Source organism: Camelina sativa, chromosome 17 (genome assembly GCF_030686135.1).
Source record: "Camelina sativa cultivar CO46 ecotype springtype chromosome 17, ASM3068613v1".
NCBI lineage: Eukaryota > Viridiplantae > Streptophyta > Magnoliopsida > Brassicales > Brassicaceae > Camelina > Camelina sativa.
In genome coordinates this window covers 16,805,448-16,820,060 of record NC_141896.1, presented here as the reverse complement: position 1 = coordinate 16,820,060, position 14,613 = coordinate 16,805,448, and the positions used below count along the sequence as shown (strand labels likewise).

Here is a 14,613-nt window from a genome sequence, read left to right as displayed (position 1 = left end):
TACCATGGAAAGAAGGATACTGAATCTTGAGATGACTCAACTGCTGCCTCAAAGGATCATAATCCCTGCCATGATCTCTGTTTCTGTTTCTCCGCATTGTCTCTTGACTATGATCTGAAACTTCTTCTTCTTCAGAATACTCTCTATCTGACTCAATGTAGATTCGATGCCCAGCTACTTGTTCAGTGCGTCTTGGACGAATGTGATCTCTACTAGTTCTGCGCGGCTCTCTTTCTGTACCTTGAGTGTTTCTCCTCTGATTGAAACAAGTCTCTCTCCCCCCAGTAGGTGACTTAGCTGTTCTGATCCGTGTAGGCTTTGAAGAAGCTCTCACATGAGCCTTTCCTTTGGCTAAACGAAGGGCCTCATTGGGACTAGGCGGTTCTGTAGAACTCTGTTCTGAAGCACTAGATGCGTGAGCTATGTCCTTGAACTGTTTCTCAAACTTGTTACTGAGCTGCTCCATCTGTTGCTGAAACTGAGTAGACATTAACTTGTTTGCTTCTGCTATTTGCTTGGACATGGCTTGGTTCAAAGCTTCCATAGCCTCTGGAGAAAGCTCCATTGTACCTGCAAATTAAATAAGAAACTCGCAGTAAATTGTTCTTGGAATAAAAAAAACGAAAATAAACTCTAAGACTCAGAATTTTAAGCAATAGACTCACGGATATAGACTTAATATCGAACAAAACTACAAGAGAATCGATCAATACCAACCCTATAATGAACAATTTCGAAATAAACAAACCCTAATTTGCAGTCTAATTTCGAACAACACAAAACTAAATCCTAAACTCCCAAAACTTGACCTAAACTCAAACGAATCAACAATAACTAAACCCTATTAGACCTAGACTCAAACGAATTAAGCAAAACACAAGAGATTAGGGTTCTTAGAATCGCTTAGCCTTGGCACAGAGTTGGCTCTGATACCACATGATAGGATCTCCCTAGGATAGAAACTCTGATGAAGGCTGTAGACTGATGAATGATGATGAGACTCGATGGTGATGATGCGGAAAATGCAAATATGGTGGCGATGATGTTGTGAGATCGAGAATGTAGAAGGATATGGTGATGATCAGAAGTTAGAACAATGATTCGATGGAGATAGATTGTTTAGGTGGCGATATGGATTGTAACAAGTGAAGAGTTTCTGAATCACAAAGTGTATAGAAACCCAGAAATCAAGAACGCATTCAAGAATTCAAATTGAGAGAAGAAAGTTCACAAAACATGTTTACAACATACTTCTTCGCTAAAGAACAAGGAGGCGTGGCTATGGGCTTTATAATCAACCCTAGGCTCGACACTCCAAACAACAGGAAGTTCAAAATAAAACAACAAGACATTTTAAGGAAAACAAGAAAAACAGCAAATCATCAGGTACTGAAGTCTGGCAAAAGTCTGGTGACTTAATTCTGAAGTCTGGTGACTAAAGTCTGAAGTCTGGTGACTAAAGTCTGAAGTCTGGTGACTAAAGTCTGAAGTCTGATGACTAAAGTCTGAAGTCTGGGGACTTGTACATTATTTCCCATTGGCAATGACTTCTAGATAACTCGACGTAGTGATCCATTTGCCTCATTAAAAACCATGCCAAGAAAACCCAGTGGGACAAAACTCAGCTATGGGAAAAAGAGTACAAACTTCACACCTAAGTTATCTAGTTATCATTACCGGGTGAAGTCTTCAAGGTGGAGATGTTAAAGACCTGGATCCTCGGTAGGTTGAATGACCCGTCAGCTATGAGTGAATGAGCTTCCTTAGCCATCTCCTTAGCTCTTGAGCGAGTGATCCTTCCCACAATCTCCGGTTCCTCTGCAGCTTCTGACTCCTTGCTAGCCATGATCATATCAGTTTTGGTTCCCATAACAACCATGAATTCATCATCGTGGTCGTGCTTCAAGGACTCGAGAGCTAATATTTCTAACATATTTTTGGTTATTTTTTTTCTTTCTGAAATACAATCAATATAAAACTAGATGTTCAATCTAAAATACAGCCAGTTTAAGCTGCTAGACAATTTACATACATGGTTCTGCATCAAAAAGGATTCATTAATTCATTATGTCTGACTCAATCATCGTAAATTCTTGCAGATGATGAAGAAAACTTAAACCAAAAGACTAATAACTGATTTGTGACACGTTTCTAATACATGTTATTAAGCCCGTATGACCAAATATATTGTTTGTTCACATGCTTCTACTCCGCGGATTTCATTCTCAATCTTCACTCCCAATGTTATTAAAAGACTAACATATTTCTCACATTAGATAACACAGTAACTAAAATTTAAACACCGAGAGAAAGTTGTAAAAAAGTGAAACGAAAGTAACCAACTCATCACGATGGTGGTCACCGGAACATCAGCTAATTTTAACTACAAGCATAAAGTAAAAATCGCATTATTACTCGTCGTCAGATTCATTGGACAATAACTTGTCAGACGTGTCAGATTCCTTGGACACTATATTGTCAGATTTATCATCCTCAACTAGCCATTCCTTTTGAACACAAAACAACATATGATTAGTATTAAGTACAAACATAAGCACAAATATATATATATATATACAGTAATGTGCAAATAACCAATTTACCAGCGACTTCTTGTAGTAGGCCATCATTGTTTTCTCATAAGCATCCATGCGGATGCCAGCCTTCACAACGTAAGATTCCTTTATCTAAAACACCAAACCCACATGTTAATACAAACATACCTGCAGAAACAATTTAATAACTTAGATATATTTACAGATTAATCCAAGAGTTCCCACGATCCAGCAAGGTTTCTAATAATATTTTCCGAGACAAATCAAAGACCTGCCTCAAGAGATATGTTCTCGATCGTTGTCAGCCTCAGTCCTTAAGATCATAAAATGAACAATAGTTTTAAGAAAACTTGGTTAGAAATAATCAATGTGATCAAACTTTGCAAGGATACTATTTGAACAAGACATTTGAGATAATAACATAATTTTAGTAATTTTGTTCAAATAATGTACCGCTTCAGACAATATATTCCATTTGTCTTCATTAGCTTGTATAGTCTGCATATATATCCATTCAAAATTCAGAACAAATACAAATCACATGCAAACAACTTGTCAATTACAAAATAAGATATAAACAAAATTTTAAATCACTCATAACAAGTAGCTTATTCTTTTTCTTGATGAGTTGCTCCTTATAGATCTTAATGAAGTTCTTCCTAAAAATCATAAGGGTATATATTTTCATTTGGGGTCTCTTTTTGAGAAATTCTCATTAAAAATAAATCAAAATTAGAAAAATATATAATTTTAAAGCTATAATGTTTGGAATCGTTTCTCATTTGATTTGAGAGACCCTCTAGAGATATCTGTCTCATACACATGTCATAGTAGAACACATACGATGAAAAATCCTTGAAGAGATCTATAGAATGTTAATTTGAATAGTTTACAGTGAGACATATGTTTTAGATTTCGAATAATTTTTTTGGATCGTAACTATTACTAAGTATTGATGTATATATCTTTTATTAAAAAGTATTCATAATTTCTAGTATAGACTTGCCTCTACAAGCCTTTCCGTAAAAAAGCCTAGCTTGTGTTGATTATTAGTCTATTGTGTAATGAACATTCGCAGTTCTTTTATTTTTGATACATCAATTAGTTCTGTTTTTTTTTTTTTGTTAATTGGACCAACAATAAACATTTACTTTAAGACCTGGCTAACTTGGTTAGATTAAGTTGCCTTCTCCATAATTTTTTACGGTAAAGGAGAACATGAGAATATATCTTTATTAAGCAAACAAGTTACACAAGCCGCCAATTAGATCCCCCAGTTGTGAAAAATTATAATCATCCGGTCCAACAATAATCTGCCAATAGATATTTATTATAATATAGCTATACGATCGAGTCATACATCCCCAAAATACCAAACGTTTATTGCAATAAATATATAGATATGTATGTATGCCAATTTATTTAGACGACGTTTTGCAATGTAGACGAACCTTCAAGTTAGGACATATTTATTTAAGGACTTTGGCATCGATCATCCTGATGAGATAAGCAGCTGTGTTGATGGCTAGATATGGGTCGTCGATGTCATCAGAAATCTTTTCGAACACTACGGTCCATTTCACGTGGCTACCATCACCATCTTCCGAAGGCGTAACGACGATGGTTATTTTGAGCGTCTTGTAGTTCCTCAAGATATAACTGGAGATCAGTTTTACCGTGGTTTTCCTATTCGTCCAATCCTCAGCCTCGATCTCCACCTCATCTTTTATAGTGAAAAAATAGTGATTAGGGATTTAATCGAGAGAAATGATGAATCAATGAGATATATCATATATGTAATGTAGAAGAGTTACCATCATCTTTTACTGCTTCCATGAAAGATTTAAACAACTCTTCTGCTGGAGACTTACGATAAAACTCAACAGTTCTTGAATTTATGTTGATGGAGATGTGTGGGCCGACGTGGATGTCTTCGGGAATCTTCTCGACCTTGACGGTCCATTTCACACGGCTACCATCACCGTCATCCCTAGGAGTAATGGTGGCGGTTACTTTGTACGTCTTGTACTTCCTCAAAAAATCAGAGCTGATCACATTTATCGTAATTTCTCTTTTCTCCCAATCCTCAGCCTCGATCTCCACCTCATCTTCTGTTGAAACAATGAAACATAGAAATTAAAGGTTTAGTCGAAAAAATAGTTAGCAGATTAATCAATATGATGTATGCAATACTGTTGAAGACTTACCATTGTCTTTTAATGCTTTCATGAAATCTTTAAACAGGTCGTCCGCCTGAGACTTCACGTCAAACTCATGAGTAGATTCGTTTAGTGCCATTCTCTATTTTTTTTTGTTTTTGAAGTCTATGTTATGTGTGGGTTTGATAATAACCTTCTCAGTATAATGAATGTGGTTATATAGAAAGACAGAGGTTTATGACAATTACATTAAATAAAATCACCTAACCCCACCCATCTAACTTTTTCACTCTGTGGAATCTTTTTAAAACTAACCTAAAGCTTCAGTATTTGAATTGCAGACCACATTGATTTGCAGACGAATGTGGTATATACATGGGAGTAAATAAAATTTGCAGACCACATTGATTTCAACAGCCTAATTTGTGTATCGATTAACTCAATCTAGCAAGTGCTTTACGTAAATTATTTTGTTTTGAGATACATTTTTAGAAATATATGATCACTAGTAAAATTCTTCTTAAATGACTCTTTCTCTATGAGCTTCATGTAACACAAAACGCGTTTTATTTTTTTGTCTAGTATACGATTATCAACCCATTTTAACGTTATGAACTTAGACATGACTAGTGAATGTTGTGGAATAAATACAAAATATATAGGCAGACGTCACTCAACTTACATAAATTGAGTCACATATTATTTAGCAACCCGATTTCGTACTTGTTTAGTTATTTTATCTTATAGCGATTAACTGGAATAATAATAAAAAATAAAACCTCAATGGTATAAATAGTGAATTAATAATAAAACAATACATGCAGTATATTGTTAACTCGAACTAAGCAAAGTATGTTACTGAATCTTCAATCTCCTTCAAAACCTTTTTTAAAAAAAAGTATAAGTATGAGGAAACTGATGAGTGAGTAAAAGCGATTGTTCTGTAAGGTGAGGGTTTGTGTAATTGTGTTCATCAGTCTCTTAACTAAAAATGACAATACATGAGGGTGTGATCACGTGTTCATGACTCTCACCAACTGTTCGTAGCTTAGTATGTTGAAAAAGTGAATCTACATGGAAGAATATTTGTGCATGACCAAATTATTTTATCGGCTTATTTTAGCTATTAACTTAAACCATAAGCAATTAATTTACATTTCTTCTGCTAAGAAGAAAAAACAAAATACTTTATATATATATAAAAAAAAAGTAACATCTTTGGCGAGCTGAAAAAACCTTTAATATGCATTTGACGGTAGTAGCTTAGATATGTATATAACTAGATAGATGAGTTCCCACTTAAAAAATAGATCCAGAAATAAGTCCAATATAGGTCTTCAGATGATTCAGACACCCCAGGATAAGATCTAAGAATAAATTTAAAAAGTTTCTCGGACATCTCCTTAACAATTTTCTCATCCATCTCCTTAACAAGAATTGCATCGATCCCCTGGAAGTACTTGACAGAAGTGTCGATGATGGAGTGTGGGTCTTCGATCTCAGGACGGGTCTTCTCGTTCTGGACGTTCAATCGTGAGTATATTTTATATATTAATTCTTTTTTGATAATTATTTTCTTCAAACAAACTAACACAACCAAATTGGATAGTTAATTATATATGCGTTCTCTGTCCTTGTGCTTTTAAAGTAGTGGTGGCGAATCGCATTTTCGTACTAAAACAATGAGTTGTTACATAATTGATAATCCGTAACAATAGACATGGATAAACTTAATTAACCATAATATTAAAAATCGTCGATACAACAATAATATGCATGCAAATCGATATATTATTATGTATTTTAAAGCTTTATGAATTATGAGTAAATACATTCTAAATGTCCAACCATTATTAACGATAACTAGTCCATATATACCGCAATAAGCGTACGTAGAGATATAGATAGCGACAGGGCCGGTCCAAGGGTTAAGGAGGCCTAAAGCATTTTTTAATATGGTATTTTATAAATATACATTAATCATCTGTATATGATACATACAATATAAAAAAAAATACAAAAGTTGCCAATGAGGGGATTCGAACCCACGAGTAGATGTTTAATCTAAGTACCAGATACCAACTCAGCTAAGAAATATTTTGTCAAATAGTCCAAATATTTTGTATTTATTAGGTTTCCGAAAGCAGATGCTTTAGCTGCTTGTGGGGTGGGCCAGGCCTGGATAGCGATATAAACGGGGTTCTACCCTGTTAACACATAATTAAGATAATTCTAATTAATAGCTTCAAGAAGATACGCATCCATCTCTCTGTAAAGAAATCAACAAACGTGTTCACGATAGATTTTGGATCTTCGATGTTAGAGCTGATCTTCTCGTACTCTACAGTGAATATACCACGGTCACGGCTATTGTCTTCCACATGAATGATGGTCATGGTTCCTTCGAGCTTCTTGTACCCATCCAGGTTTTGCCACATAGACACGCCTTGGCTGATTTTTCCTTTGAGCGACTCGTACCACTCCGAGACTTGAAAGCCCTCGATTCTAAACGTAGTTTTTTTCTTCTCCGAAGGTATAGCCTCAATCTCCATCGTGACTATATATAGTGAAACATAGCAACTAGAGTTTTAATCAAGATATATATATGAATCAATGAGAAGTGTACGTATAAGTAATGGAGAAGATCGTTACCGTTGCCTTTAGGGAGATCTAGTATGTAAATGCATGTTTGAAAGAATTTGTTTGCTGGAGACTTTATGTCAAAATCAGTAGAAAAATATCCATTTAATGTCATTTTCTCTGTCCTCGCTCTTTTTTGTTTTGTTTTTTTTATGGAGTATATGTTGTGTGGGTTTGATAAGAAACTTATCAATGAATGTGTTTGTTTATATAGAAAAAGTTTATTTTTACCTAACCCCACCATCTAACATTTTCACCATATCGAATGTTCATAAATTTAAACGAAAGCTTAACAGACTTGTGACAGCTATAATATATATGCAATCAGCTTGATTAATTCACCCAATTAATTAGTTAATATGGTATATGAGAGCTTTCATTTACCTTGTGAACATTTTTAAAGTGGGATATTCTTTCGAAAAGTAAAATGGAGATCTTTAAGCATAACACGTTTTTAGTTGTTTTTTTAATGTATAATCTTAAATAGTTTCATATGCTAAATTTTAAGTGACTAATGACTAAAATAAAATAAATAACCAAAAAAAAAAATTAAACACAAGATAAAAATAAATGTAGAATACTAAGGGGTTTTCAAAAGTTTATCCAGAGTAACCAAAATGATTAAGGTATGAGTCTAAACAAATGTGATTGCTTCGTTCTTAACTCAGAAAAAGACAATATATCATTTTGGTATTTGTTTAGACTCATACAAATATCAATTAGTGAGTAATAAAGTTGAAATAGATGATTACCACACGCTCAAGCGACTAATGAGTCTGTTAAAGTATAATGGATATCTGTGGTGCTAATTGATTTCATCTGCTTAATTTAGCAAGTAACTAAAATCATCCCAGAAGCAAAAGAAAGTGACTAATTTTTGACTAACGAATATCGTCAAATAAATGTCACTAAACACTCAAGTCACTCAACAATTTTAAATTACTATATTGAATTTTGAGAGAAAAAACCTAAAAATTGAGTCCCATGTTTAAGTTATAATGTGCTTGACTATTGTTTGAACAAAAAAAAAGAAAAATGTGCTTGATTATTTAAATATATATTCAAGACTTTAAGTATTAATATCATTTATCATTTTAATAAACTATGATAAATTGATCGAATATTTTTTTTTTTAACACCTTACTTTATTAACTTGAATCAAAGATTACATAAGTTATCAATGAACATACAAATACAACCAATCCTTAAATAAGAGGAAGTAATCGAAAAAGTGAAACTAGATATGGCTTCCTTTTGTAAGTAAGTCTTACACACTAACAGATTAACAACTCTGTTATTTTCCTTCATCGTCTTCATCTTTATATAATCTTCTTTTTGCTTGGCTAACATCTTTTTGATGAGACTCCAATATGCTTTTTGAAAATCATTGGTTACGATCCATCTGTTATATCGTGAACCATACAAATATCTCCATTTCCCGCTGCAGGGAATTGGTATCTTTCTCGGTTGTAGTTGATACTCTTGATTGATCCATAGTCTTGATTTTTTATTTGCATTCATCGTATTCACCCATGGTTTAAGACAATGTCCGTCTCTGACTATCTCCCAAACATAGAGTCCAAGTTATCCTTACAATGGAGAGATAAGGATAAGAGAGAGACTCAAGATAAGTTCAAATAGAATTAGGATTTATCTAGTTCTATGTTCTAATAGGAAAAGGAATAAGAAATCCTCTATATATATCAAGTGTTGAGTTGTGACATTGATATGAAATTAAGAGAGAGCTTAAGAAGGGTTTAGTTTTGAGAGGAGATTTTCTAAACATAAATAAAGAGAGTTATTCTTTATAATCAAATTCTATTTTTAATCTTTTATTTGGTATCAGAGCAAGGTTTAATCAATCCAAAGGAGCGGATTTGATTCTAAACAATGAGCGAACTAGCAACTGGATCACGTCCAAAGGACATGGACAAATCAGTATCGATCCAATGCCCTCAACTTACCTCTACAAACTATACGGTATGGTCTATGAAGATGAAGGTTATACTGCGGATCAAAAGGTTTGGGAGACAATAGAACCAGGTTCAACCGATGAAGACAAGAATGATGTTGCAATAGCATTATTGTTCCAATCAATCCTAGAATCTCTTATACTACAAGTAGGTGATCTACTTTCACCTAAAGATATTTGGAATTCGATCAAGTCAAGAAACATGGGAGCTGATCGTGTCAAGGAGGCACGCTTGCAGACTCTAATGTCTGATTTCGAGAAGTTAAGGATGGCGGATTCAGACAGGGTTTATAGCTTTGCAGGAAAGCTATCAGAAATCGCAACTCAGGCAACATCACTTGGACAAATGATCGACGAGCCTAGGATGGTGAAAAAGTTGCTAAACAGTGTGCCAAGGAACAAGTTTATCCATCTTGTTGCCACTCTAGAACAAGTATTGAAACTCAATACTACTAGCTTCCAAGAGATAGTTGGAAGACTCAAAGCTTTCGAAGAGAGAATACAAGGAGAAGATAAACAAGAAGACACACAAGAAAAACTATTGTTTACCAGTTCCGACTATCAACCACAATCGACCTACAACCCGAGTTTTAACAACTTTCGAGGCAGAGGTCGTGGTCGAGAAGGAAGAGGCTACAGAGGACGTGGCAGAGGACGAGGCAAAAGAAGATATAATGGACAAGAATGAACCGATTACCACACAAATCAGAATCAAACTCAGGAAAAGAAAGAGAAGACAATAACCTGTTTCAGATGTGACAAGCTTGGTCACTATGCTTCTTCATGTCCCGAGAAATACAAAAGATGCAAGAAGCAAACAAGGTTGAAACAGAGGAGACAGAAAAAGCGGATCAGACTCTGTATATGCATGAAGTCGTTTTCTTGAATGAAGACAAGTTTATACCGAAGAACTACAGCAGAGAAGAAGGCATGTGGTATCTAGACAATGGGGTAAGTAACCATATGACAGGTTACGAGAGTTATTTTTCTGAGCTTAATAGGAACATAAAAGGAAAAGTCAAGTTTGAAGATGGATCATGTGTGGAGATTGAAGGCAAAGGTTTGATACTGTTTGAGAGCACGAAAGGAGAGCAAATTCTTGTATCTGATATCTATTATATCCCTGACCTCAAGAGCAACATACTAAGCTTAGGACAAGCAACGGAGGTAGGCTGTGATGTTCGTATGAGACGTGATTATCTTACAGTTCATGATCCAAGCGAGAGGCTTTTGGTGAAAGTAATGCGATCTGCGAATCGACTTTACAAAATCAGTCTCAAGATAGGAAGACCAACATCACTACTATCACGACTTGAAGACAACACATGGAAGTGGCATGCTAGGCTCGGACACATCAGTTTCAAGACGATCAAGACAATGTTTCTGCATAAAATGGTTCATGGATTGTCTGATGTAAGAGAAGAAAAGTTGTTGTGTGAATCCTGCTTAGTTGGTAAGCAGACTCGACAAGTGTTTCCGAAAGCTGCGTTGTTTCGAGCTTCTAAACCGTTGGAACTGCTTCATGCGGACCTGTGCGGTCCTATATCACCTGCAACACTCGCAAATAACAGGTACATATTTATGATTATTGATGATTTTTCAAGATACATGTGGTCTATCTTGATAAAAGACAAGAGTGAAGCTTTTGGAAGCTTTAAAGGGTTCAAAAGTGTTGTAGAAAAGGACCTTGTAAGAGCTATCAAAACTCTTAGAACAGAAAGAGGGGGAGAATTTACATCTAGAGAGTTTAATGATTTTTGTGAATCTGCTGGGATCACAAGACATCTAACATCCCCTTACACACCACAACAAAATGGTGTTGTGGAGAGAAGGAACATAACACTAATGGAGATTACTAGGAGTCTACTTAAAGCAATGGAGGTACCGAATTACTTTTGGGGGGAAGGTGTACGTCATGCAACCTATTTGATCAATAGGGTACCTACCAAGGCTCTTAACAACATCACACCATACGAGTGTCTGCGAGAAAGAAAGCCAAACATTGATCACTTGAGAGTTTTCGGTTGTTTAGCATATGCTAAAGTTGATGTTGCTCATCTCAAGAAGCTTGATGATCGATCACAGTCTTTGGTTCATCTTGGGATAGAACCAGGATCAAAAGCTTATAGTCTGTTTAATCCTTCTACTAGAAGGATAGTTGTAAGCCGAGATGTGGTTTTCAACGAGAAGAGTAAGTGGACTTGGAATTCATCACCTGCAGAATCTGTTAGAGAACCAGGAATGTTTCATATGCGATGGGGAGAAGTTGAGAATTCTGGAGAAAGACCGGTTGTGACAAATAATGACATCGAAGATCAAGAAGAAGATGAAACAGAGAGTGTTACATCTCAGGAAAACAGAGATGACAATGAGGTGATTGTCACTCGAGAAACACAACAACAGCAGCCCTTGCGAAGAACTGCTCAACAAACCCAGAAACTGAAGCATTTAGAGGATTATGTGCTCTTATCTATCGTGGAGAGTGAGATACTTCTCTTCTTAATCAATGATGAACCGTTATATTACAAAGATGCTAAAAACAAGCAGGTTTGGAGATTTGCTTGTAAAGAAGAGATAGACTCCATCAACAAGAACAAGACATGGGATCTTGTTGATAAGCCAAGAGATGTGCAGTAATAAGGCTTAAGTGGATATTTAAGATCAACAGAAATGTCGATGGTTCTATAAGCAAGCATAAAGCAAGGTTGGTTGCTAAAGGCTATGTACAAGAAAGCTGGATAGATTTTGGAGAAGCCTTTGCTCCAGTGGCTGAGACTATACGACTGTTAGTTGCTTTAGCTGCATCGGATGGATGGGAGATCCATCACTTAGATGTTAAAACTGTGTTTTTACACGGTGAGCTAAAAGAGGATGTATATGTCGATCAACCTGAGGGTTTTGAGATTAAGGGTGAAGAACACAAAGTTTACAAGTTGTCGAAAGCTTTGTATGGACTGAGACAGGCTCCACGAGATTGGAACACAAAGCTAGATCAAATCTTGAAGGAGATGGGCTTCAAGAGATGTGTTAAGGAGACTTCAGTGTATCGGAAATCAAAAGAAGGTGATTTGCTCTTAGTTGTTGTATATGTTGATGATTTACTAGTTACAGACAACAATCTTAAGCTAATAAAAGAGTTCAAGGAAGGTATGTCTGCAAAATTTGAGATGACAGATCTCGGCAAGCTTACTTACTATCTTGGCATTGAAGTGAAACAAGAAGAAGACGGAATCACTATCAAGCAAGAGGGTTATGCGCGTAGGATCTTAATAGAAGCAGGGTTAGAGAGCTGTAATCCGACTTTGATTCCAATGGAGTTTGGATTGTAGGTTTCTAAGGCACTTAATGAAGAAGAGATCGATCCCACGTAGTACAGAAGGAATGTTGGTTGCTTGAGATACCTGCTACACACTCGTCCTGATTTGGCGTTTGCTGTTGGCATAACTAGCAGGTATATGCAGAGTTCACGCAAGTCACATGGAGAAATCATGAAGCAGATTTTACGATACCTAAGAGGGACAGTGTCATACGGATTGAATTACAAGCGAGGAGGCTTAAAGGAGATTGTAGGATTCAGTGACAGCAGTCACAATGTCGATGAAGATGATGGAAGGAGTACGACTGGTCATGTGTTTTTTTTGGAGACACTCCAATCACTTGGTGTTCATAGAAACAGGACACAGTCGCACTCTCATCTTGTGAAGCCGAGTTTATGGCAGCAACAGAAGGTTCGAAGCAGGCAATATGGCTCCAGGATCTCTTAAGTGAAGTTACAGGTTGGAAGAGTAAGCAGATCACCTTGTATGTTGACAACAAGGCAGCAATCGCACTCGCAAGGAACCCTGTTTTTCACGGGAGAAGCAAACAAATTCACAAACGGTATCATTTTATCCGTGAGTGTGTTGAAAGGGAGCTCATTTATGTTGATCACATTCTTGGAGCTGATCAGAAGGCGGATGTTTTGACTAAGGCATTGGCGAGAGTTCAGTTCATGGAGATGAGGAGATTACTTGGAGTTCATGATGTTGCAAAGAGTAATTCAAAGCTTAAGGGAGAGATTGTTGGATAAGCTTTGAATCTTAGAGTCCAAGTTATCCTTACAATGGAGAGATAAGGATAAGAGAGAGGCTCAAGATAAGTTCAAATAGAATTAGGAGTTATCTAGTTCTATGTTCTAATAGGAAAAGGAATAAGAAAGCCTCTATATATATCAAGTGTTGAGTTGTGACATTGATATGAGATTAAGAGAGAGCTTAAGAAGTGTTTAGTTTTGAGAGGAAATTTTCTAGACATAAAAGAGAGTTATTCTTTATAATCAAGTTTTATTTTTATTATTTTAATGACTACTAAAAATTGATCGAAGTTGTTTAGCACTGTTTAACCCTAACAGTGCCACAAATGTGAGTTTATGTTTTTGTTAGAGAGAGAGAGAGAGAGAGAGATCTTGATATGATGATGAAGCTTAATGTTTATGATATTTCTCGGATTGGAGATTGCTAAGAACTCAGAGGACATCTCTATTTGTCAAAGAAAGTATTGCTTAGACTTATTGGCTGATGCAGGATTATTAGGGTGTAAGCCAAAGTCTGTTCCAATGGATCCGAAAGAAGAATTGACTAAAGAGACTGGTGTCCTCCTATCTGATGCACGTTCGTACAGAGAGTTGATTGGCCGATTGCTTTACTTATGCATCACTCGACCTGATATCACTTTTGCAGTTAATCGATTGAGTCAGTTCCTGTTGTGTCCTACTGACGTCCATCTTCAAGCGGCCCGTAATGTTCTACAATATCTGAAGAATAGTCCTTTTTTCTATTCAGCATCTTCAAAGATCTGTTTAAAAGGATTTGCAAATGTAGACTGGAGAACTTGCAAAGACTCACAGAGATCAATTTATGGTATGTGTATCTTTCTTGGTACTTCACTGATTACTTGGAAATCAAAGAAACAATATGTGGTAAGCTCCAGCAGCACTGAAGCAGAGTATAGGAGTATGGCTCAAACAACAAAGGAGCTTCTTTGGTTTAAACATATGCTACAAGACTGGCGTATTACACCAGCTTCACAGGCCAAATTATTCTGTGACAACAAATCAGCTATCTAGATTGCAAACAATGATATCTTTCATGAGAGAAGGAAACACATGGAGATCGATTGCCAAACCACTCGAGACCAGGTTAAAAATGGCTTCCTCAAACTTTTTCATCTGGTCTCAAGGAACCAACTCGCGGACATTCTTATGAAACCTCTCCAACCTGGACCTCAAAGGAAGTATTGACTTGAAGGG

The 14,613-nt window shown here is 36.0% G+C and overlaps 1 protein-coding gene and 1 pseudogene across 1 annotated transcript; both read right to left on the bottom strand.

The window, feature by feature from the left end:
- Positions 1 to 3,774: 3,774 nt before the first annotated feature.
- On the bottom strand, positions 3,775 to 4,931 carry LOC104756896 (uncharacterized protein At1g24000-like). The gene is made up of 3 exons (XM_010479552.2): positions 4,763 to 4,931; positions 4,370 to 4,666; positions 3,775 to 4,278 (listed from the first exon to the last, which is right to left on the bottom strand). Exons 1-3 carry the CDS (start codon positions 4,851 to 4,853, stop codon positions 4,025 to 4,027), a joined length of 642 nt encoding a protein of 213 aa, XP_010477854.1. The 5' UTR covers positions 4,854 to 4,931; the 3' UTR covers positions 3,775 to 4,024.
- A 2,015-nt stretch (positions 4,932 to 6,946) lies between these two features.
- Positions 6,947 to 7,504, bottom strand: LOC104759426 (uncharacterized protein At1g24010-like; annotated as a pseudogene).
- Positions 7,505 to 14,613: the final 7,109 nt, after the last annotated feature.